At 30.5% G+C, this 27,960-nt stretch overlaps 1 protein-coding gene across 4 annotated transcripts in view; it reads left to right on the top strand.

The window, feature by feature from the left end:
* LOC119609857 overlaps positions 1-23,145 on the top strand; it is a 130,122-nt gene extending 106,977 nt beyond the window's left edge. For 2 of the 4 annotated variants that reach the window (XM_037964843.1, XM_037964844.1), the window contains exons 3-4: positions 8,795-9,249; positions 22,949-23,145. In XM_037964843.1, the coding sequence (XP_037820771.1) occupies positions 9,070-9,249; positions 22,949-23,080 (312 nt within the window). In that variant the 5' untranslated portion in view covers positions 8,795-9,069 and the 3' untranslated portion in view covers positions 23,081-23,145. Of the gene's footprint in view, positions 1-3,609; positions 3,721-3,801; positions 4,202-8,794; positions 9,250-22,948 lie in introns of those variants that run through there. The other 2 variants (XM_037964846.1, XM_037964845.1) reach the window with 2 other exon arrangements.
* The last annotated feature ends 4,815 nt before the right edge of the window (positions 23,146-27,960 follow it).

Raw genomic sequence — 27,960 nt, 5'->3', positions numbered from 1 at the left:
ACAGTAGACTAAAGACTACACTACAGTCTAGACTATAGACTAGACTATAGTCCAGATTATAGACTAGACTATAATCCAGACTATAAACTGGACTATAGTCCAGACTATAGACTAGACTGTAGTCCAGACTATAGACTAGACTACAGTCCAGATTATACACTAGTCTCTAGTCCAGACTATAGACTAGACTCTAGTCCAGACTATAGGCAAGTCTCTAGTCCAGACTATAGATTAAACTCTAGTCCAGACTATAGATTAGACTCCAGTCCAGACTATAGACTAGAATATAGTCCAGACTATAGACTCGACTATAGTCCAGATTATAGAATAGACTATAGTCCAGACTATAGACTAGACTATAGTCCAGACTATAGACTAGACTATAGTCCAGACTATAGACTAGACTATAGTCCAGACTATAGCCTATACTATAGCCTAGACTGTAGTCCAGACTATAGACTATAGTTCAGACTATAGACTGGACTATAGTCCAGACTATGGAATATAATCTAAACTATAGACTAGACTATAGTCCAGACTATAGACTAGACTATAGTCAAGATTATTGTCTTGACTATAGCCAATAGTCTTGACTATAGACTATAGTCCAGACTATAGACTATAGTCCAGACTATAGACTATAGTCCAGACTATAGACTATAGTCCAGACTATAGACTATAGTCCAGACTATAGACTATAGTCCAGACTATAGACTATAGTCCAGACTATAGACTATAGTCCAGACTATAGACTATAGTCCAGACTATAGACTATAGTCCAGACTATAGACTATAGTCCAGACTATAGACTATAGTCCAGACTATAGACTATAGTCCAGACTATAGACTATAGTCCAGACTATAGACTATAGACTATAGTCCAGACTATAGACTATAGTCCAGACTATAGACTATAGTCCAGACTGTAGACTATAGTCCACACTATAGACTAGACTATAGTCCAGACTAGACTATAGTATAGACTAGACTATAGTCCAGACTATAGACTAGACTATAGTCCAGACTATAGACTAGACTGTAGTCCAGACTATAGACTAGACTATAGTCCAGACTATAGACTAGACTATAGTCAAGACTTCAGACTAGACTATAGTGCAGACTATAGACTAGACTATAGTCAAGATTATTGTCTTGACTATAGCCAATAGTCTTGACTATAGACTATAGTCCAGATTATAGACTATAGTCCAGACTATAGACTAGTCTATAGTCCAGACTTCAGACTAGACTATAGTGCAGACTATAGACTAGACTATAGTGCAGACTATAGACTAGACTATAGTCCAAACTATAGACTATAGTCCATACTATTGTTCAGACTTTAGTCCAGACTATAGACTGGACTATTGTCTAGACCATAGTCTAGACTATAGATTAGACTATAGTCCAGACTGTAGACTAGACTTTAGTCCAGACTATAGACTGGACTATTGTCTTAACTATAAATAATAGTCTTGACTATAGACTATAGTCCAAACTATTGAATAGTCTATACTAGACTAGTAGTCCAGACTACAGACAATAGTCCAGACTATAGGCAATAGTCCGGACTATATAGTCCAGACTATAGTCCAGACTATAGACCAGACTATAGACTAATGTCCAAACTATAGACTATGGTCCAGACTATAGACTATTGTCCAGGCTATAAAAGAAGCTTTATGCCACACTAAAGACTATAGTCCTGACTATAGACAGAACTATTGTTCCGACTATAGACTAGACTATAGTCCAGACTATAGCCTAGACTATAGTCCAGACTATAAAGTAGTCTTTAGGCCAGACTATAGACTACACTATACTCCAGACTATTAACTAGAGTATAGTCCAGACTACTTACTATTTACTGACCATAGTCTAGACTATAGTCCAGACTGTAGACTAGACTTTAGTCCAGACTATAGACTGGACTATTGTCTTAACTATAAATAATAGTCTTGACTATAGACTATAGTCCAAACTATTGAATAGTCTATACTAGACTATAGTCCAGACTATAGACTAGACTTAGTCCAGACTACAGACAATAGTCCAGACTATAGGCAATAGTCCGGACTATATAGTCCAGACTATAGTCCAGACTATAGACCAGACTATAGACTAATGTCCAAACTATAGACTATAGTCCAGACTATAGACTATTGTCCAGGCTATAAAAGAAGCTTTATGCCACACTAAAGACTATAGTCCTGACTATAGACAGAACTATTGTTCCGACTATAGACTAGACTATAGTCCAGACTATAGCCTAGACTATAGTCCAGACTATAAAGTAGTCTTTAGGCCAGACTATAGACTACACTATACTCCAGACTATTAACTAGAGTATAGTCCAGACTACTTACTATTTACTGTCCATACTTTAGACTAGACTAGAATATATACTACACTATAGTCCAGACTATAGACTACACTATAGTATATACTATAGACTACAATATAGTCCAGACTATTAACTATAATATATTATAGTATTACTCCAGACTATAGACTAGACTCTTGTCCAGTATTTAGACTAAACTAGTGTCCAGTGTATATACTAGACTATAGTCCAGTCGACGGACTACACTGTAATAGTCTTCCAGCGTAAATTATCTTCCATATAGCCAGTTGCTCCAAATTAATTTGTCTTGAATTTGCCTCAGTGTAAAATGATGCCTGCATAAATCGAATAGTAAAGAAACAAAATATCTCGTCATATTGGTGCTAATCGAGCGCTAATTTAAATTTATTTAAGAAATATCATGATCTGTGCAAAATGTGTATATATATTTGTATAAATTTACAACTATAAAATGCTGAGATTTATTTTAAGAGTTTTTTTACAATTTAATTTGTTTTAAAAGTAGTGCACTGCCATACTGCAGTTTAAAACGAACAATCTAGTACGTCAGGGGCATTTAGGTATATAACTTTATTTCGATTTTTTTCGGATTTTCAAAAAAAAAAAAAATTCTCATGGTTAATTTGTTTACATTACAGAAAACATTACAATACATTACGGCGCGATTTTCAAGAGCTACTAAATCACAAATCACTGCAATGGCATGATTTGAGTTTTAAGAGTTCAAACTTTTGGTCTAGAGAGTATTTTCGCCCGCTCATTTGTTTAATTATAAAGAATATAGTATTTATTCAATTAAAAATCAAATTGTATACATGGGTTTTCAACTATAAAAATTGGTTTGTTAAGGAAAAAGAGTTCAGTGAACTTACTTTTTTAGGTTTTCAGTTTAAATAGGAAAAAAAAAAGTTTAATTTAAATTTGTTGGGTAAAAAATATAAATAAATTTTCCTTCCGATTTGTGTTTTTTTTAGGAAAGGGGAGAGAGATTTGTTGTTGTTGTAGTTGTTAATGTAAGTAATTACCTACAACAATTACTAAAGGGGAGGAATGTTATTAGATTTGTATAAAATAATGAAATTATTTATTTATAGTGGCGCTTTGTTAAATCAAAATTTTATTACTAGTAGTGGAAGCCCCCTTTTAAAGCGATCGGCAACAACAACAGTGCCAGCTAAGGCAACAACCAAACGATTGATCATTCTTCTTATTCATTCAGTTTAGTCAATCAGTCAGTTAGTTTGCTGCCTTTAACGTTAAAGGTTCTTGAAAATTTCTCTGCTGCTGGTTGGTAGTATGACTGTGTGTGTGTGTGTGTATAGTTGTGTGTAGTTGTGCGTTTTAATGATTTAAGGGTGTGTTTCTTCACTCTTTGCTTTTGTTGTTGTTGTATTTATTATTTAATTTTATTTCTTTTTTTTTATCAAAAATTTTAGTTGTCGACATTTAATTGAATACAACACACAACACACTCTTCTTGCAGCAGTCAGCACGTGCTGTTTTAGCTGAAAACGGATAAAATATAAGAAGAATCGGGGCGAAACAAAAAAAAAAGAACAACAACGATGAATAAATAAATAAAAAATCAAAATAATTAAAAAAAAAGAATGAAGAAAAGATCGTAAAATTAATAAATTTCCGTTTCACAATTGCTCAGATTTAAACAAAATTTCAAACCATGAACACAACGCATTCCAGTTAACGGTTGTGCTATAAAATTTATTAAAAAATAAATCGGGAATAGATAACGAATTGAAAAATAATAAAATTAATTTTTTTTTTTAATTAAAAATTATTTAAAGTGAATAAAAGAAAATATAAAGCTGATGGCTTAATGTGAGTTAATTGAAAAAAAAAGTGATTTATTTTAAAAGCAAAAATTTAATTAAATTAAAAATTAATTAAAAAAAAAATTTTAATAAAAATAATAATGAAATGAATAGGAAAAAATTATTTCAAATTAAAACAATTTACAAACAAAAGTGGAAACAATATTTTATAAAAACAAATAATTTGTTTAAAAATAAAATAAATATTTGTGAAAAAAAAAAACATTAAATTTATTAAAAAAATAATAAAAAGTTCCGTCAGTTTTTTTAATATAAATAAAATTTAAAATATAAAAATAAATTTAAATATAAAATAATCATCAAAAAAACTGTTTAATTCGAACGGTTTTAATTTAAAATTACAGTTTTTTATATAAAAATTAAAAAAATCCTCGATTTATAAATATATTTAAATAATTTTCCATTTTATTAATATATTCTTTTAAATTTCGTCTTGTTAATTGAAGCTTTTGAACTGTTTACAAAACTATAAAAAAATGTTTAAAATTTATAATAAAATTCATTAAATAAGTGACAATTTAAAAGTTTTGTAAACAATTACCTTGTCAGTAATAAATGAAGTGCTTCCTAAAGAATTGCATTATCATCGCTTCAAAGTGCATTACTAAGTGTATTTAAGTGTTTAAAAACTTTCAAATAAGTTAATTTATACTTCCAATACGTTCAAATCTTTTCCATAAAAGAACATCAAACTTACTTGCAGAGCATTACTTTAGAATCAGTGCATAAGAATCGAAAAAAGGACTTCAACATTACTTCTAGGGAATGGCTTTAGAAGCAGTGAATTGTAATAGTAAATAAGGAAATGTCTAATTCTTTTAAAAGACTTCCAAAGAGGAATTCTTAATACATACTTCCAAATCTTTTCCAAAAAAAGAAAACATCAAAATTACTTCTAAGGCATGACTTTAGAAGCAGTGAATAGGAATCGAAAAAATGACATTAAAATTACTTCTAGAAGCAGTGAATTGGAATAGTAAAAAATAAAATTCTAATTCGTTATTGCTAGATCAATTTATGTTCTTGTTGTTGTAACAGTTCGACTGTGACCGATAGTTCTTTCTTTGAGGAAACAACTTTCGGTTGATACAGCTGTCGCTGTGTTGACAATCTTTGGCCGAGTATGACTCGGGTCGTTTCGGAGCGAAGATCCAATTGTCGTGGGAACGTGACATCGCGAGATCAACATATTGTTAAGATCGCTTGTCCCAAAAGTGTCAATTTCAAGATCAACTTTGTACCTTATTAATGTTTCTGGTCCTATGAGGGTCCTATCAGCTATAGTTTTAAATCATTTTCACTGGTGTAAATAGCTTTAAATCTGGTTAATTTATCATTGAGGCTTTAACTGGGTGTCTAGGTTAGGATATTTCAGCAGGTTGTGCCTGTACTGGGGACACACAGGGGTTCAGCATATTAATCCCTTTAGATCCCATCCTCACTAGTTTGTCACTCGTTTAAAAGAGTTTCTCATTTCGGATGTTCACATCGGATAAATTCATTAAAACGTACAGAAAGTTGCTATCTAGCCCACTAGAGCCGAGCAGTGACAGAGAAAGAGAGTAACATCCTCTTCGTCATCTTTGTCTTGACAGCTTTTGGCAAAGTCGTTTTTGGGTAGATCTTCTGACATAAAGCCTAAAAGGCCGGTGACCTGCAACCACTTTAATTATGTTTCGCAACTGAGATTGAAAGATCTTTAACAAGACTACTCTGATCTTTGCCATTCTGCAGTTAGCTGCATTTGAACTTTTGGGCTGAAGCGACAGAGGCTGTAATTATAAATATTCCGTTTTTGAGATTTTGGATAATTTAACAAGGCAAGATATCGTGAAAGACCGCATATCAGCCACATGATCTTTGTCATTCTAGGCTTAGACACATTTCAAAACCTGGTTTATGCATGCTCTAAATTTTAATTTTAAGATTTCATTATCAATCGAGCTGTGAAGAGAAAGAGAGTTACATCCTCTTCGTCTTGGCAGCTTCTGCAAAAGTCGTTTCTTGGAAGCTTGAATCTTCTGGCATAATGCCTAAAAGGCTAGTGCCGAGTAACCACTTTAATTATGTTCCGCAGCTGAGATCAGGAGAAATTTAACGATGCTAGTGATCATAGCAGATTGTATATCGGCTACTGATCTTTGCTATTCTACATTCTCATTCGACAATAGGTTTGTGCAAGGTCGTAGGGTCTGTCCCACTAATTTCTAAAAGATTTTATAATCAATCTCTTTAACTCGTGCGGAAAGTTGCTTAGAGCCGAGCAGTGACAGAGATAGTGACAACCCCTTCTCAAAACTCGTATCTTGGATGTTTGAATCTTCTAGCATAAAACCTAAAAGGGGCTAGTGGTGAGTAATCACTGTAATTATGTTCCGCAGCTGAGATCAGAAGAAATTTAACAAGGCTAGTGATCATAGCCCATTGTATATCTGCTACTGATCTTTGTCATTTTACAGTTAGCTTAATTTTTTTCCTAGGTCTGTGCATGATCGTAGAGTCTGTCTCACTAATCTCTAAAAGATTTCATATTCAATCTTTTTAACTCTTGCAGAAAGTAGCTTGGAGCCGAGCAGTGACAGAGATAGTGATATCTTCTTTGTCTTTACAACTTCTACAAAAGTCGTTTCCTGGAAGATTGAATCTCTGGTATAAAGCCTAAAAGACCAGTTACCACTGTAATTAAGTTCCGTAGTTGAGATCATATCAGATTGTATATCTACAGTTAGCTTTATTCGACCACTAGGTTTGTACATGCTCCTTTTAGGTCTTATAACTCGTTTATTATCTTCGAAGAACTTGTTCTATGACAATTTCCTTCTCTCTAGATTAAATTATGAATGAATGCAAGAGATAGAGAAAATGAAATAAAGAGAGCGAGGAAGAGCGAAAAACAAAATAAATCTGTCAATTAGAGGAAATATTGTAGTTTCTTAATATGTTTTAAATATTAGAACAAATTCTTCGAATATTTCTTCAATCAGTCTTCAGAAGCCAAATTACGACATACAACTTTAATAGAATTTGAGTGGAGATTTCGATCGTTTACGAAAACAGTTTCTTGCAAATGATTCCGATATAACTACTATCAGTAAAGAACTAATACTATCATAATTCCCTTCTGTCTAGTTTTAATTATTTTAAATGAAAAAGAGAGAGAGAGAGAGGGAGGAAGAGCAAGAAGAACAAATCGGGCTATTGGAGTAAATATTGCAGATTCTAAAGATTGTTTACCTCATTAAATGAAATTCCTCGAATGTTTCAATCAATCTTCAGGAGCCAAATTACCACATAAGATATTGATCTAAATCTCTATAGATTGGAATTAATCGTTCGTTTTCGAAAACAGTTTCTTGTAAATTATCCCCTGATATAATGACTAATAAGGCCTTGAGAAACACTCCAGTAGATCATTAAGTCTAGACTTAAAAAGCTCACCAAGTTAGGATATTATGTGATAATCACAGATAATCGCTTGATTTTAAACCCAGAGGTCACTGCATACTTTTCTAAAGATTTGAGCTGAACTGAATTCAATTCTGACATTAGAATTTCTAGATCTAAAACTCCTTTCCTTATATTCGAGACATTATAACGTCTTACGGACCTATCTATGGACTTCAATTTAAAAGTATTACCTCTAAAACAGCATTACATCTTCTATTTGTTGAAATTTTCGACACAAACTTCACTTTTGTGAAATTTATATTTGATTCAAAGTTTAGATTAAGATATCTCAAGGAAAAAGCAAGATATACCAGAGGTTAAACCTTCATATTAAAGATAAAAGCAAGGACTTTCAGATGCCATAACAAATTTTCTAAATAAAATTTTCTCTTGCTGTCCATAGTGTCTCGAATATGATGCTAAATTAAGGATTATTCCAACTTTAGACTAAGATAACTCGAAAACCTGATGTGTTAGGAAAATCTGAGAGTGAATTCGGTTTTTAACAGATTTTTAAATTCAAAATAAAAAGCTTTTTTTCTTTTCTGCAAAGTAATACTCAGACAATGGTTATATTTAGTTAAAAAAGTGCATAAAATTTTCTTTATAAACAAAATTTTTTAAATAAATATTTAAAAAACATTGACCTATATTACCGAAAAAAAAATACTAGATAAGCTTTTAACCAAAAAATAAAACAACAAAACTATATATAAACCCTAAAGTTTAGATAAAAATAAATTAAGTACCACTTACCTTCTTCAAACTTTTGCTTCCTAAGATAAGACAACTGTAGAAAAAAATAACTTCAAAACACTAATTTGTAACAACTAATTATAATGATACCCCAAAAAAAATGTTTGTTAAGGCGTTTATCATTCTTTTAAAATCTAATTAAAAGACGCCTTTTAATAAGAGCGTAACGGAAATTTGGAAAAAAATAAAACTTTTAGTGACATTTTTACTTTTACTTTTTGGGATTTTCTAATTTACCCACAAAACTGTCTTATAATATATTACAACTGCAATTAAGTATTCATAATTTTAAATAATTATTAGTAAATTAACTCGTTTGATAACAAGTTTTTCTTTTAAACTCATGTTTTCTTTTTCCCAACTTGTCTCTTTACAGATGAAGTAACTTTGGAATTTATTAAAATTTAATCATCGTATTTAGCCAGCCGCTGTAGCTGTAGAGTAGAAGCTGCATTAACAAAAATTACGAATTCAAAATTAAATTTGCTTCTAGAGAGAGAAAAAAATTTGCATTTTTTGCTTTTTTTTTATAGACAAAAATCATTTACGAACGAAAACAATTAGTTAGTTTTTTTAAGCACAAGTCATTTTAATACATAAAAACATTATACAATTAAAAAAGTCTTAAGTTTTATAAAAAACATCTGCAAGATGTTGCCAAAATTTTTAACACATTTGGATAAGCAGAAAGCGCACAAGGTGACGACGTTGTCAACGGCGAGAAGGCGTTATTGGTGTTGCACATTTCCTTTAGTGCTATTGGCTTTACTATTGGTTCTACACTCTGACAGCAGTAATGCCGAAAGAGATTTTAATTTCAATGATTCACAGGTGAGTGAAATTTTTTTTCAAGTTTTTATTAATGTTTCTTTTTGGGTGAACAATTCATTTTTGGGGGGACATTTTGATGAAGATATGGTATTGTTTAGTTAGTTAAAGGACTAGTCTATTAAGTAGTCCATTGTGTAGGCTTTTGATTAATTTGTCTATTAATTTGTATAGGGACTAGTTATGGACAAGATTAGTCTATGAACAATACACTATTGAACTAGTCTATGAACTAATCTATGGATAGTCTATGGACTAGTCTATAAACTGGTCTATGAACTAGTCTATAAACTGGTCTATGAACTAGTCTATGAACTAGTCTATGAACTAGTCTATGAACTAGTCTATGAACTAGTCTATGAACTAGTCTATGAACTAGTCTATGAACTAGTCTATGAACTAGTCTATGGACTAGTCTATGAACTAGGCTATGAACGACTATGGACTGGTATATAAACTAGTCTATGAACTACTTAGTCTATGAACTAGTCTACGAACTAGTCTATGGACTGGTCTGTGAATTAGTCTATGAACTAGACTATGGACTAGTCTATGAACTAGACTAATGACTGGTCTATAAACTAGTTTATGAACTTTTCTATGGACTAGTCTATGAACTAGTCTATGAATTATACTATGGACTAGTCTATAAACTAGTTTATAAGCTAGTCTATGGACTAGTCTATGAACTAGTCTATGAACTAGTCAATGAACTAGTCTATGAACTAGTCTATGAACTAATCTATGAACTAGTCTATGAACTAGTCTATGAACTAGTCTATAAACTAGTCTATGAACTAGTCCATGGACTAGTTTATGGACTGGTCTATGGACTAGTCCATTGTGTAGGCCTTTGATTATTCTAGTCTATGAACTTTGATGGACTAGTCTATAAATTATTCTATGAACTAGTCTATGAACTAGTCTATGAACTAGTCTATGAACTAGTCTATGAACTAGTCTATGAACTAGTCTATGAACTAGTCTATGAACTAGTCTATGAACTAGTCTATGAACTAGTCTATGAACTAGTCTATTAACTGGTCTATGAACTAGTCTATGGACTAGTCAATGGACTAGTCTATGGACTAGTCAATGGAGTAGTCTATGGACTAGTCTATGGACTGGTCTATGGACTAGTCTATTGTATAGGCCTTTGATTATTCTAGTCTACGAACTAGTACATTGACTTGCCTATGGACTAGTCTATTGACTAGTTTATGGACAAGTCTATTGATTAGTCTATGAAGTACCCTATTGTCTAGTCTATGGAATAGTCTAGTGACTAGTGTATGGACAATAGACTATTGATTAGTCTATGAACTAGTCTGTGAACTAGTCTATGGACTAGTCTATTCACTAGCCTAAGGACTAGTTTATTGACTAGTCTATAGACTATTATATATACGGGTCTATGAACTTGTTTATTGTCTAGTCTAGGGACTAGTCTGTTGACTAGTTTATAGATTGGTCTGCTGATTAGTCCAAGGACGACCCTAATGACTGGTGTATGGATTATATTTTTGACTATGACATGGTGTAGTATATAGAATAGTCTATTTATTAGGCTCTTGATCTTTAAGACCCTGAAATCTCATTTAACAACTAATATTCATTTACCGAGCTGTTATTCTGGAATAGCTTCTGGCGAGATATGAGAAAGAAAAGTAATTGATATGTCTTGAGTTAAGCAGTCAGTCCTAACAGATGTCTAGAAAATATCCAGTCTTAAGCAAAAATTCTTTAAATCTGACAGATTTTTTCTCCCAATTTTAAAATCTTTTTAGTAGCCTTGCGGCTTGATTTCTACTCCATGTTTCCCAGAATATTTAACTATTTCTTTTAATTTGTTTAACACTTGCTTAAGAATAAACCTTAGATTACTTTGGTTTCAACAAGATGAAACCAAACCGCCAATGATCTTTAATCTCTCATTTTTGTTTATTTTTTTTTAACAATTTTCTCTTTTGTTTAAAACGTTTTAGTTTTGCTGTTTTGTTCTTTTAGATTCTTCCTAAGCTTATCTTTTCTTTCTAAAGTCATAAAGTATTGTTTTATCTTTTATTACAGCATACCGCAAAAGATACAGAAAGTTGATTTTCTTTTCATTTTTGGTTTTAGTTTTAGGAATAGAAAGAATACTTGTTGAGTTACTAAATATTTTCTGAAGAATTTTTTTTTTTGAGTTTTAGTCATGCAATATTAGTTGTGTTTTGTTGCTATCAATGAGTGTTAACGCTTAAAGTTAGCAACAAAACGAACATTACCTGACTTGGCATCACTCCACAGAAGAAATCTGCTAAATCTTAAAATTATTTACATTTTCTTAAAAAAGGTTTTTTTATTTGATATTTTTTTTGATTTAAATTTTATTTTAAAATATTTTTTTATTGTTTGACATAAACACATTAATATTTGTATTTTTATTTTTGAATTGGTAGCACTTTTATCGACGTTAAAATTAACTTGTATAATTTTACACGTTAACTCCTAACGTTTATAAATTTTAAATTTATATGAAATTGCCTTTGAACGTTAGCAACAAAACACAACTATTATTATTTGTTTGTGATCGTGTTGATTGTTTTTAACCCTTAAATGGTAGAAAGGGAAGATTAAGGGCAGTTGTTTGGGAGATTATCGAAGTTAATTAGTTTCTAGCTGGAAGACATATAAAGGAATAAGTGATGTAGTATACTTATTCAGAATGAGGATCGTGAGAAATTCGAGAATTTCTTTACTACAAATTGTTTTAGAATAAAGAAAAACTTTTAAAATCAGTTTAAACTATTCAATGAGGTCCAAAGGAAAAAGTTTCTTCTTAAAATTATACTGGAATTGTAATTCCTGAAATATTCGCGAATTTTATATTAAACAAATTTTTGAGAATAAAGAAAATCTTCCTTCCATAGCAAAGGATATTCCTTTAAATTACTTTTTTATGCTGAAATTGAAATTTCGAATAAAAGATTATTTGTGAATTAAGTTTTATATTTTGAAGGAAAAAATTCATGTAATATTCGCGAATTATTCAACATATTGTTAAATTAAGGAGAACATAATGACACATTTTTAAAAATTGTTAAGATTCAGTATAAATTTCAAAATATATTGCAGTTCCAGAAATATTCGCGAATTTTTTTTATTACAAATTGTTTGAGATTAAAGAAAATCTTTCTGACATCATTTCAAACTATTCAAACTATTAGTAGAAGGGCCCAAGAAAAATGATTTATTCCCCTAAACAACGTTTTTTGGGAAGGAATTTGAATTCCTGAAATATTCGCGATTTTTTTTTTATTAAAAGAATTGTTGATAATAAGGAAAATCTTTCTGACACAATTTATTCAAAGCAACATGAAAACACTGTAGAGATAAGTAAATTTTATTTTCTTTTTATCTCACAGTCCTTCGAGGGTTAATTATCATTAATGTTTTTTTGATGAGGTTGATTACATTTGTATGCAGGCAGGCAGGCTTCTGATGCTCTACATATTTCGTTTGCTGATGATTATGCTGCTCGTATGCCTCTTCCAAAAGCCATTTAATTTGTAGTAAAAATCATCAAATATATTTCTTATTCTTTTATTTTTCTCATTTATTTTTCATAGAGTATGCAGCTAACTATGACATGATGATGTAAATGATTTGAGTTAGAAAAACGAATAAGAACAACAAACAGCACGCATCATCAATCATCTATATGTATATGCATGCAACATGATAGAAGAATCATATTTGAAAAATATTTTTCCTCTAAAAAGGGTCGCCACGCTCGATCTTTAGCAAAGTCTGCTAAACATGTATGAAGAAAATGATGATTATGATGTTGTTGTAAGTAGTTGCTTTGTAATAATAGTCGTTGTTGTTGCTTTTTTATAACTATTTTACCGCAATTTACAACAAATCTACCCCAAAAAAAAAATGCACCTTGTGTTGACTTTTCTCGAAATACATAAAAGAAATGAAAACACAAAATACAATATCCAACTAAGAAAAAGAGAAATCAAGACAAATAAGTCAGATACAGGCGTAAACGTGCATCTTAGTTGCATCCACATAAAGTATGTTTGTATAACTGCATACATAGAGGTTTATACATGTTTTCTCAGTCCCTTTTCTCAGTCAGTTTGTGTAACAATACGTTTATACGGTTTTTACTTCTTCTTAGGGAACAAATATGTTTAGGTTGTTGTTTTTATATAAACAATACTTTGCTTTGTTGTTGTAGTTTTGGTTATATATATTATTCTATATAGTAAATATGTTTGTGTATATTTTACTAACAAGTTTGTATTGTCAATGTTTTTATTTTTCAAAAAAATCCCCTTAGAGTTTGTTATCTTTAAATATATATTTCCGTCATGCTTTACTTTTTTCACTGAACTAATTAAAATCTGAAGATTCAATCTAATCCATAGTTGAATTAAGACGGTAGCCGCTAGTTATTGTATACTTTTTTTCGGATATTTAATACTTTTTTATATAAATATAGTTTAATTAGAAATCCGTTTAATGAGTTTCTTGATATCCTCAAGAAAGGAAAGGTCTTGAAAACACCTCTCATTTGATGTACATATTGTCTATAAACATAATACATACAGTCCCTTTTTTTTACCTATTTATAGAAGGGAATTCTTATAGAAATACTTCCCAGAAGAATAATATCTCCAATTAATGAATTCTACAAAACGACTTTCTCAGTAAAGGAAAGGCCTTTAAGATACCTTTCATTTGATATACATATTTCCTATATACTTATTACAGACTTTAGAGTTGGGTATATAATAAATTATGGATCCATATGTCTAGGTTATCATGACTAATCGATTGTATATCTTCCTTTTATGTTTCGATTTTGTTGATTTTTGATAGGAAACATCTCAAACATGTGTCTTATAGATTTATACATAATTTCGATCCATACGTTATCTGGAATCCTCGAAATATTGATTGATTGATGATATATGGTTAGACATGGCTATTAATACTTAAGAATTGGTCCTCTCGTATAACTGGGATTTTTGAAAAGTTGTTTTGCCATTTCTGCTATTTTCTGATCAATTTTAATAAACAAGGTTTTAACTTTAAGATATATGGGGTCATCGGAAAGTTTGCAATCTAAATATCTGATACTCTCGGATACTTTATTTTCACAGACATATGGATACAAGAATATTACACACAACTTCAATGCCTATATTCAAGACAAATCATGAAACCAAGATATCTGGGGTCTTCGGATAGTTTGCATTATAAATATCTGGTGCCCTGGGATACTTTATTTTGATAGACATATGGATAGAAGTACGATTTCAATGTCTATATTCAAGACATCTCAAGGAATCTTAAGATATCTGGGGCTTTCGAAAGTTAACTTTATAAATATCAGGTGCCCTCGTATACATTATTTTGACAGAAAAGTAATAGAAGAATATTACTCACTACTTCGATGTCTATATACAAGACATTTCAAGGAACCTTAAGTCTTCCGAATGTTTACTTTATAAATATCTGGTGCCCTGGGATACTTTATTTTTACAGACATATGGATAAAAGAACATTGCTCGCGACTTCGATGTCCATATTCAAGACATCTCATGAAACCTTAAGATATCAGGGCTCTTCGGAATATCTTATCGGAACCCTCGAATATCTTATTTTGAAAGACATATGGATAGAGGAAAATTACTCACATTAAGGAGTCGGATCTGGCGTTTCGGAAAGCTTACTTTTAAAGACATATTCCCTTTCTCTATATACTGAGAAATTATCTGATAGAATAATCGAAGACATCTCAATGTATCTCTTAAGATATCGGGGGTCTTCGAAAAGTTTACTTTTTAAAAACATATTCTCTCTTTCTCTATGTACAGAGAAATAAAAAGAAATCGGATAGAAGACCATTATTCACACGACTTCCATGTCTACATTCAAGTCATCGAAAACATCTCAAGAAACCATAAGATATCTAGGGTCTTCGGAAAGTTAGACAGGCATCGTATAATTTGTTCCCTAAAATATCTGGGATCTTCGGAAAATCACTCCGAAATTTTATGTTAAAAGATCGACATACACATATAAATTGTATATGATCGTACAGATTGTATAATGGTTACAGTTACATCGAAAATATTAAAATCATAGAGTTATTTTATCAAATATTTAATTTTGATCAAAAATTTAACATCTTTCATCTTATTTTTACTGATAATCTGTATTATATTAAAATTTATTGCTTTCCCCTATAACAGAGATTTCTTTCTGATCTTTTTTTCCCCCCATTCTCTTACTTATACTTCGACTTTTGTTCAACTCTAACCAAAAGAGTGAAGGAGTTCAAGTTACACATTCTTTCTTTTATCAATAACCCACCATTCATTGATTTTTCATTCAATTTAAACGTTTGACATTATTTGTTGTTGTTTTGCAATATTGATCTTGCAACTGCTGATATTGTCGATGTTGTTGCTTTCATTGTTATTCCCTTGTTTGTAGCCGGCTTTTTCCAAATGCCTTTTAAAGTCATTTAAAATCATCATGTGAGCTGTTCTTGGTTGATGGCCTGCTGCAACTGGTGCAGCATGCTGGTCTTTTGTTTCCATAAACAATTTTTGTTTATGCTTTGTTTTCTTCTTATGAAACTGGTGCTGCTGCTGCTACGATCAGCCAGACATCATTGAAGAAGACAACTATGAAAACGATCATCATCATAATCATTATTAATGATCAGTTAATGATCATTAGTTATTGTGTATATTTTAATAAAACTTTTGCTTTATGCGGCCAAGCAGAACCGGGAGAACGTGATTTTTGTTGATATTTTCCTTGATTTTTTTTTTTTAGTGCTAAAGACAATTTTACTGCAAACTGTCGGTTAGTTGTTTTCCATTTTGGTTTTTGCTGTTTATTTTTATTTTAATTTATTAAATTCATTATTAGTTGTATAGTCTAAACAAATGAACGTTTTTTAATTGAATTCAATTGTTTTGTTTCACGCTGTTTGAAGTTATATTTTTGTTGCTGTTTCCTAAATTAATAAATAAATTTATTAGTTATGAATAATTTCTTGGGTAGAGTGCAAACAATTTCGTTTGAATTTCCTTAGCTATAGGTCTGTCTGGCTTCTCGTTCACTTTATACTCTGCACCAGGCTGTAATCTAGTCTATTGTAGTCTCTAGCTATAGTATGTATATACTCTAGTCTATAGTCTAGTCTATAGTCTAGTCTATAGTCTAGTCTATAGTCTAGTCTATAGTCTAGTCTATAGTCTAGTCTATAGTCTAGTCTATAGTCTAGTCTATAGTCTAGTCTATAGTCTAGTCTATAGTCTAGTCTACAGTCTAGTCTATAGTCTAGTCTATAGTCTAGTCTATAGTCCAGTCTATAGTCTAGTCTATAGTCCAGTCTATAGTCTAGTCTATAGTCTAGTCTATAGTCTAGTCTATAGTCTAGTCTATAGTCTAGTCTATAGTCTAGTCTATAGTCTAGTCTAGTCTAGTCTATAGTCTAGTCTATAGTCTAGTCTATAGTCTAGTCTATAGTCTAGTCTATAGTCTAGTCTATAGTCTAGTCTATAGTCTAGTCTATAGTCTAGTCTATAGTCTAGTCTAGTCTATAGTCTAGTCTAGTCTAGTCTAGTCTAGTCTAGTCTAGTCTAGTCTAGTCTAGTCTAGTCTAGTCTAGTCTAGTCTATAGTCTAGTCTAGTCTATAGTCTAGTCTAGTCTAGTCTAGTCTAGTCTAGTCTATAGTCTAGTCTAGTCTATAGTCTAGTCTAGTCTAAGCTAGTCTAGTCTAGTCTAGTCTAGTCTAGTCTAGTCTAGTCTAGTCTAGTCTATAGTCTAGTCTATAGTCTAGTCTATAGTCTAGTCTATAGTCTAGTCTATAGTCTAGTCTATAGTATAGTCTATAGTCTAGTCTATAGTCTAGTCTATAGTCTAGTCTATAGTCTAGTCTATAGTCTAGTCTATAGTCTAGTCTATAGTCTAGTCTATAGTCTAGTCTATAGTCTAGTCTATAGTCTAGTCTATAGTCTAGTCTATAGTCTAGTCTATAGTCTAGTCTATAGTCTAGTCTATAGTCTAGTCTATAGTCTAGTCTATAGTCTAGTCTATAGTCTAGTCTATAGTCTAGTCTATAGTCTAGTCTATAGTCTAGTCTATAGTCTAGTCTATAGTCTAGTCTATAGTCTAGTCTATAGTCTAGTCTATAGTCTAGTCTATAGTCTAGTCTATAGTCTAGTCTATAGTCTAGTCTATAGTCTAGTCTATAGTCTAGTCTATAGTCTAGTCTATAGTCTAGTCTATAGTCTAGTCTATAGTCTAGTCTATAGTCTAGTCTATAGTCTAGTCTATAGTCTAGTCTATAGTCTAGTCTATAGTCTAGTCTATAGTCTAGTCTATAGTCTAGTCTATAGTCTAGTCTATAGTCTAGTCTATAGTCTAGTCTATAGTCTAGTCTATAGTCTAGTCTATAGTCTAGTCTATAGTCTAGTCTATAGTCTAGTCTATAGTCTAGTCTAGTCTAGTCTATAGTCTAGTCTATAGTCTAGTCTATAGTCTAGTCTATAGTCTAGTCTATAGTCTAGTCTATAGTCTAGTCTATAGTCTAGTCTATAGTCTAGTCTATAGTCTAGTCTATAGTCTAGTCTATAGTCTAGTCTATAGTCTAGTCTATAGTCTAGTCTATAGTCTAGTCTATAGTCTAGTCTATAGTCTAGTCTATAGTCTAGTCTATAGTCTAGTCTATAGTCTAGTCTATAGTCTAGTCTATAGTCTAGTCTATAGTCTAGTCTATAGTCTAGTCTATAGTCTAGTCTATAGTCTAGTCTATAGTCTAGTCTATAGTCTAGTCTATAGTCTAGTCTATAGTCTAGTCTATAGTCTAGTCTATAGTCTAGTCTATAGTCTAGTCTATAGTCTAGTCTATAGTCTAGTCTATAGTCTAGTCTATAGTCTAGTCTATAGTCTAGTCTATAGTCTAGTCTATAGTCTAGTCTATAGTCTAGTCTATTCTAGTCTATAGTCTAGTCTATAGTCTAGTCTATAGTCTAGTCTATAGTCTAGTCTATAGTCTAGTCTATAGTCTAGTCTATAGTCTAGTCTATAGTCTAGTCTATAGTCTAGTCTATAGTCTAGTCTATAGTCTAGTCTATAGTCTAGTCTATAGTCTAGTCTATAGTCTAGTCTAGTCTAGTCTATAGTAGTCTATAGTCTAGTCTATAGTCTAGTCTATAGTCTAGTCTATAGTCTAGTCTATAGTCTAGTCTATAGTCTAGTCTATAGTCTAGTCTATAGTCTAGTCTATAGTCTAGTCTATAGTCTAGTCTATAGTCTAGTCTATAGTCTAGTCTATAGTCTAGTCTATAGTCTAGTCTATAGTCTAGTCTATAGTCTAGTATAGTCTAGTCTATAGTCTAGTCTATAGTCTAGTCTATAGTCTAGTCTATAGTCTAGTCTATAGTCTAGTCTATAGTCTAGTCTATAGTCTAGTCAATAGTCTATTCTATAGTCTAGTCTATAGTCTAGTCTATAGTCTAGTCTATAGTCTAGTCTATAGTCTAGTCTATAGTCTAGTCTATAGTCTAGTCTATAGTCTAGTCTATAGTCTAGTCTATATTCTAGTCTATAGTCTAGTCTATAGTCTAGTATATAGTCTAGTTAGTTCCGTTAGATCCAAGTATCTTGGAAAACACTGATTGGAAGATTCTTAGGAATTACGTTCAGGAAACTGAATTTCTGAACACTGAAAAATAATTCATTCAGTTCCCTTTTTTTCATGATAAATAATACTTTTGACACGACTATAGATAAATATAATGCTATAGACAAGACTATAGACGAAATTATAGACATTATAGACTATAGACTAAACTATATACTAGACTACAGAACTAGAACTATAGCCAATAATAAAGCTACGACTATAAGAAGGACTATAGATAAATTATAGGCTAGACTATAAACTAAACTATAGACAAGACTATAGACAAGAATATAAACTAGACTATACCATAGATTGTAGACATTACTATAGACTAGACTATAAACTAGACCAGATTATAGTTTACAATAAACTATGGACTAGAATGTAAACTACACTATAGACTAGATTATACTAATAATCGCTTTTAATTTTTTTACCAATTAATTCCAATTTGTTAATTTTCTGAATAAATATATAAATTACAATGTAATTAAAATGTAAAAAATTGTGATAGGTCAAGTTATAAACCAAAGTTTAAAGCTTAATAAGGAAAATATTTTACGAGTCAAAACATTAACCTAACCCCAAAAACGGAAGTTCCAAAGTTCAATAGTAAATAACAAATTTTAATTGCAATTAATAAAATAATTTAATAGACATTGACCATGTGTAGAAAATGTAAAGACATGACATTAGATTAGTAAATTACTAAATTACTAGGTCTTTAGGTATTATTGTTTTAAAACAACAAAAGTTCAATTTAACAGAATATCATTTACTATAACAAATTAACCTTGATAATGAATAATTTAAAAATAACTAACTAGTAGTACTTTTTTTGTAAAAAAATATTTAACAAAAAAGGTAATTGAAAAAAATTACAATAACCCAAAATAGCTTTAAGGAAGTAAAATATTACTGGTTTTAAAAATATAAACAAAATGTAAAGAAATAATCGCTTTTCTAATGGACATGTGTAATCAATATTAGAATTATCTTTAAAAAGTAGTCAAGCGTACATGTGGAGGGAATACAAATGTAATAACAATTCAGCAAAATTAAATTATTTAATAATTTAAGGGAATATAATAACTGCAAAGCAAAATAACCATATTTGAGCAAGACATCCGTCCCAGGTGGTCTGCTGTGTTTTTTAAAAAGGTAACTAACTACACAATGTTAGAAGTATTAATAATTAGAAATTTATGGTTCTGTTATTTTATTACACTTAAGAACATTTGATTAGTACTACTAGAGTAGTTGTCAAAATTATATGATGACCTTTTAGGCGGTTATTTGACATGTTGTACATTTGTAGTATTATTTGAAAATTGTAATTATTTTCTGCTTTTAGAGGTTTTAGGCGCCTCTTTTAAATTATGCAAAATGTTGATTTTATTATTTTTCATATTCCGTTGCCTTGGTTGTCATAATTTATATGTTTTTCAATTGGGAAAATGTTAATTTTGTTTTGCTGATTGGCATAATGCCTAATTTGTCTATGAATTACTCGTTTAACAATACAAAATGAAAATGTTTTTATTATTTATTATTGGCGCTTGTTTGTTAGTTTTATATTAGAAAATATTTGTTGAATTTTAATATTTGGTTAAAAATTATTAAAATTTATTTGGTAGATTGTTATAGAATTAGTAATGGGTAGGAGAAAAAGTTGTCTTGTCTATAGTATTGTCTATATTATTGTCTATAGTCTTGTCCATAGTCTTGTCCATAGGTCTTGTCCATAGACTTGTCCATAGTCTTGTCCATAGTCTTGTCTATAGTCTAGTATTTTACTCTTTAGTGTAGTTCATAGTTTGGCTATTAAAAAATCCAATCGCTTAAGTCCGAATTTTACTAAATATTTACTTGTCACTACAAAGTACGATTATTCAATAAAAATGTGATTTTCACAAAAATCCACTTTTTCATAAAAAGTCAATTTTTCTCTAAAAATTCGATTTTTATATTAAAAATTAAAATTTCACTAAAAATTTGTTTTTTTTTTACTAAAAATTCAATTTTTTACTAAAGTTAAATTTTTTACTAAAAATTCGATTTTTCACTAAATTTGATTTTTCATTAAAAATTAAATTTTTTCACTAAAATTAAATTTTTCACAAAAATTCGATTTTTCTCTAAAAGTTGGATTTTTCACCAAAAAATTCGAATTTTTCACTACAAATTAAAATTTCCAAAACAATCGATTTTTTCACTAAAAATTCGCTTTTTCACTAAAAATTAAATTTTTTTACTAAGTTAAATTTTTTACTAAAAATTCGGTTTTTCACTAAAAATTCAATGTTTCACTAAAATTGGATTTTTCACTAAAATTTGATTTTTATTAAAAATTAAATTTTTCACAAAAAATTCGATTTTTCTCTAAAAATTCAATTTTTCGCTATAAATTCGATTTTTCACCAAAAATTCGATTTTTCACTACAAATTAAAATTTTCAAAAAATCGATTTTTTCACTAAAATTCGCTTTTTCACTAAAAATTAAATTTTGACTAAAAATTTAGAATATTCACTATAAATTCGATTATTCACTAAAATTTGATTTTCCACTGAAAAATTGTATTTTTTACTAAAACTAATTTTTACTCAAAACTCATATTTTCACAAAAAAAAAAAAAAAAAAAATAAAATTTTCGCAAAATTCAAATGTTTTCACCTATAATTCAAAATTTTTACTATTAGGTTATGTTTCATTCACTAAAACACATTTTTTCACCCACAATTAGTTGTTGGCTTTAAATTTAATTTTAATTAAAAATTTATTAAGAAATTGCAATTTTCACAAAATTATGCCCTAAAAAATGCAATAAATTACTTCTTTAATAACATTTATTCCCAATTATTTCTAGCAATTAAACAGAAATGTTAAATAAATATTTATCCAACATAAAATATTTCGTAAATTGGATTTGAATTTTCATATAAATTCTAGTACAATTTCACATTTATAATTCATTTATTGTATGAGTTTTAACTTGTGCTCTAAAACAGAATATAAATTATGCATAACAGGTCATAAATTTAATAGTAAAACACAAAACGAAATATTAACAATTTTCTGTATAAATCTGTTAATATTTTATGGGGTTGAAATGGAGAATTTTCATTTGACAACAGAGTACCTAATAGGAAAATAAGGACTCTTTGAGTTAGTTTATTAGTATGCAAACGTTGTGCAAATAGACAACATGTGAATGTGTTTTTTTATTTTTTTGGACAGAGTTTTAAAGGAATGAGATTTTTGTTAAATTTAATAGTTTTTTTTGTTATTCTAAAGTTTTAATTCCTTTAAACATAGTTTTTATTCGAATAGATAAAACTGAGATAAGCAAAGATATATAGTGCAGGTGACTTTATTTGAAATTCCATATAAAAATCATTATGCAAATGTCATGTTCATATGAGTGGCAGACAGCCAAGAGCAGGATGAATAAGTAAATGGAAATGATGATGAGTTTTTAAAAACAAAACAGATACATTTAGTTTTTCCTTAACAGCACTTGAAAACTATTAATCATTAGAGAGTCTTAAAATTGGAAAGAAAAGGGGTGGTTTTTATTTATTTTTAATATTTTTAAACATAAAACATAAATAGAAACATTAAACTACAATTTTTCTGGTATTTTCATTAATGTTTAAAAAATTTTCATTTTTCAAAATTTCAACATTTTATGATTCCACCGACAAGCAGAGAGAGAGAGAGAGGCAGACACACTTTATGTTTCATTAAGTCTGTTTGTCTTTTAGTACAATTATTCAAACAATTAAATAGCAAAAAAAAAAAATATTATAAATAACCAAAAACGGAAAACATTAATCATGTCATTATATAGAAGAGGAATTTTACTTTGTAACATTTAATGACTATATCAAATAATTTCGTAAAGGGAAATACAGAGGGAAAACAGAGGGTACTTAAATATCTTAATAATAAAATAATAATAATTGCTAAATATGTTTTTGTGTTTATTTTAAGGTTACTTTGCTTGAACCCAAGGATGAACCCATATTAATTGATCATCATACCAGCAGCAGCAGCAGTAGTAGTAGTAGTTTTCAACAACATCATCATAATCATCAGCAGCAAACAGCATCATCATCATGCTGAACAGGACCCCTATGCTGTGGAATTGTCACACTGTCGTTATGATGACAATGAAATTGTTTTGTCCTTAGTATTGAAAATTACAATTGGCACGATTTCAATGACAGTCGCAAGGCCAAAGTTTTAGAAAATTATCACAATTCTTTGCCATACCAAAGGTAAGCCCTCGAACCAACCAACCAACCAATCAGCAAACACCTCCTTCTCCTCCTCTTTATAACAGATGTTTTAATTATTTTCTCTACTCAACAGGAATTATTACAATGGAAAGTGTAACAAAACATGAATTGTTTGAAATGCAAAAGGAATCATTGAAAAAAGGAAATAATAAGTGCCATAATAATAATAATCGCAAATTGGGACGTGTTAATTTATAGTAAGTTTATATTCTGTTTATAAAAATATATAAAAATTTTATACTTTTTGTTTCGTAAAAATCACTCTACTATTGTTTTATGCATAACGCACACGCACACTTTTATAGCATAGATATCCTGGTTTCCCAACACCAACACCAACAACCCAGGGTGCCAGCTTGACTGTTTGCCTTTTTGTAAATGTTTTTAAAACGGATGTTTAATTAAGTGGTTTTGTGAAATAAATTGAAAAGGAAGTTATTAATCAATAAAAGGTTATAACACACATTTAGTTAGAAATCGTTTTAAAATTTTGTAAAGGAAATGGTTGGCAATATAATAAAATAAAAAAAATTAAAACAAATATAACGGTAGCAGGCGAACGGTTGCTTGAGTTATGGAGGTGATTTTTTTTCGAAACAAATACAGTCTGGTTACTGATTTTAATATAGAAAATATAGACTATAGACTAAACTATAGACTAGACTATAGACTGGACTGTAAACTAGACTATAAACAAGACTAGATAGACTATAGACTAGACTAGACTAGACTATAGACTAGACTATAGACTAGACTATAGACTAGACTATAGACTAGACTATAGACTAGACTATAGACTAGACTATAGACTAGACTATAGACTAGACTATAGACTAGACTATAGACTAGACTATAGACTAGACTATAGACTAGACTATAGACTAGACTATAGACTAGACTATAGACTAGACTATAGACTAGACTATAGACTAGACTATAGACTAGACTATAGACTAGACATAGACTAGACTATAGACTAGACTATAGACTAGACTATAGACTAGACTATAGACTAGACTATAGACTAGACTATAGACTAGACTATAGACTAGACTATAGACTAGACTATAGACTAGACTATAGACTAGACTATAGACTAGACTATAGACTAGACTATAGACTAGACTATAGACTAGACTATAGACTAGACTATAGACTAGACTATAGACTAGACTATAGACTAGACTATAGACTAGACTATAGACTAGACTATAGACTAGGACTATAGACTAGACTATAGACTAGACTATAGACTAGACATAGACTAGACTATAGACTAGACTATAGACTAGACTATAGACTAGACTATAGACTAGACTATAGACTAGACTATAGACTAGACTATAGACTAGACTATAGACTAGACTATAGACTAGACTATAGACTAGACTATAGACTAGACTATAGACTAGACTATAGACTAGACTATAGACTAGACTATAGACTACTATAGACTGACTATAGACTAGACTATAGACTAGACTATAGCTAGACTATAGACTATACTATAGACTAGACTATAGACTAGACTATAGACTAGACTATAGACTAGACTATAGACTAGACTATAGACTAGACTATAGACTAGACTATAGACTAGACTATAGACTAGACTATAGACTAGACTATAGACTAGACTATAGACTAGACTATAGACTAGACTATAGACTAGACTATAGACTAGACTATAGACTAGACTATAGACTAGACTATAGACTAGACTATAGACTAGACTATAGACTAGACTATAGACTAGACTAGACTAGACTATAGACTAGACTATAGACTAGACTATAGACTAGACTATAGACTAGACTATAGACTAGACTATAGCTAGACTATAGACTAGACTATAGACTAGACTATAGACTAGACTATAGACTAGACTATAGACTAGACTATAGACTAGACTATAGACTAGACTATAGACTAGACTATAGACTAGACTAGAGACTAGACTATGACTACTAGACTAGACTATAGACTAGACTATAGACTAGACTATAGACTAGACTATAGACTAGACTATACTAGACTAGACTAGACTATACTAGACTATAGACTTAGACTATAGACTAGACTATAGACTAGACTATAGACTAGACTATAGACTAGACTATAGACTAGACTATAGACTAGACTATAGACTAGACTATAGACTAGACTATAGACTAGACTATAGACTAGACTATAGACTAGACTATAGACTAGACTATAGATAGACTATAGACTAGACTATAGACTAGACTATAGACTAGACTATAGACTAGACTATAGACTAGACTATAGACTAGACTATAGACTAGACTATAGACTAGACTATAGACTAGACTAAGACTAGACTAGACTATCTATAGACTAGACTATAGACTAGACGATAGACTAGACTATAGACTAGACTATAGACTGACTATAGACTAGACTATACTAGACTATAGACTAGACTATAGACTAGACTATAGACTAGACTATAGACTAGACTATAGACTAGACTATAGACTAGACTATAGACTAGACTATACTATAGACTAGACTATAGACTAGACTATAGACTACTATAGACTAGACTATAGACTAGACTATAGACTAGACTATAGACTAGACTATAGACTAGACTATAGACTAGACTATAGACTAGACTATAGACTATACTAAACTAGACTATAGACTAGACTATAGACTAGACTATAGACTAGACTATAGACTAGACTATAGACTAGACTATAGACTAGACTATAGACTAGACTATAGACTAGACTATAGACTAGACTATAGACTAGACTATAGACTAGACTATAGACTAGACTATAGACTAGACTATAGACTAGACTATAGACTAGACTATAGACTAGACTATAGACTAGACTATAGACTAGACTAGAGACTAGACTATAGACTAGACTATAGACTAGACTATAGACTAGACTATAGACTAGACTATAGACTAGACTATAGACTAGACTATAGACTAGACTATAGACTAGACTATAGACTAGACTATAGACTAGACTATAGACTAGACTATAGACTAGACTATAGACTAGACTATAGACTAGACTATAGACTAGACTATAGACTAGACTATAGACTAGACTATAGACTAGACTATCTAGACTATAGACTAGACTATAGACTAGACTATAGACTAGACTATAGACTAGACTATAGACTAGACTATAGACTAGACTATAGACTAGACTATAGACTAGACTATAGACTAGACTATAGACTAGACTATAGACTAGACTATAGACTAGACTATAGACTAGACTATAGACTAGACTATATACTAGACTATAGACTAGACTATAGACTAGACTATAGACTAGACTATAGACTAGACTATAGACTAGACTATAGACTAGACTATAGACTAGACTATAGACTAGACTATAGACTAGACTATAGACTAGACTATAGACTAGACTATAGACTAGACTATAGACTAGACTATAGACTAGACTATAGACTAGACTATAGACTAGACTATAGACTAGACTATAGACTAGACTATAGACTAGACTATAGACTAGACTATAGACTAGACTATAGACTAGACTATAGACTAGACTATAGACTAGACTATAGACTAGACTATAGACTAGACTATAGACTAGACTATAGACTAGACTATAGACTAGACTATAGACTAGACTATAGACTAGACTATAGACTAGACTATACTAGACTATAGACTAGACTATAGACTAGACTATAGACTAGACTATAGACTAGACTATAGACTAGACTATAGACTAGACTATAGACTAGACTATTAGACTATATAGACTAGACTATAGACTAGACTATAGACTAGACTATAGACTAGACTATAGACTAGACTATAGACTAGACTATAGACTAGACTATAGACTAGACTATAGACTAGACTATAGACTAGACTAGACTAGACTATAGACTAGACTATAGACTAGACTATAGACTAGACTATAGACTAGACTATAGACTAGACTATACTAGACTATAGACTAGACTATAGACTAGACTATAGACTAGACTATAGACTAGACTATAGACTAGACTATAGACTGACTAGCTATAGACTAGACTATAGACTAGACTATAGACTAGACTATAGACTAGACTATAGACTAGACTATAGACTAGACTATAGACTAGACTATAGACTAGACTATAGACTAGACTATAGACTAGAATAGACTAGACTATAGACTACACTATAGACTAGACTAGACTAGACTATAGACTAGACTATAGACTACTATAGACTACACTATAGACTAGACTATAGACTAGACTATAGACTAGACTATAGACTAGACTATAGACTAGACTATAGACTAGACTATAGACTAGACTATAGACTAGACTATAGACTAGACTATAGACTAGACTATAGACTACACTATAGACTAGACTATAGACTACTATAGACTAGACTATAGACTAGACTATAGACTAACTATAGACTAGACTATAGACTACACTATAGACTACACTATAGACTACTATAGACTAGACTATAGACTAGACTATAGACTAGACTATAGACTAAACTATAGACTACACTTAGACTAGACTATAGACTAGACTATACTAACTATAAACTAGACTATAGACTAGACTATAGACTGGACTATAGACTGGACTATGACTAGACTATAACTAGACTATACTAGACTATAGACTAGACTATAGACTAGACTATAACTAGACTATAGA

This window comes from Lucilia sericata, unplaced genomic scaffold, assembly GCF_015586225.1.
Source record: "Lucilia sericata isolate MDLA Ls3-8-SP2 unplaced genomic scaffold, ASM1558622v1 Contig001068F_arrow, whole genome shotgun sequence".
NCBI lineage: Eukaryota > Metazoa > Arthropoda > Insecta > Diptera > Calliphoridae > Lucilia > Lucilia sericata.
The sequence above is the reverse complement of the archived record's forward strand: the minus strand, read 5'-3'. Positions and strand labels throughout refer to the sequence as shown.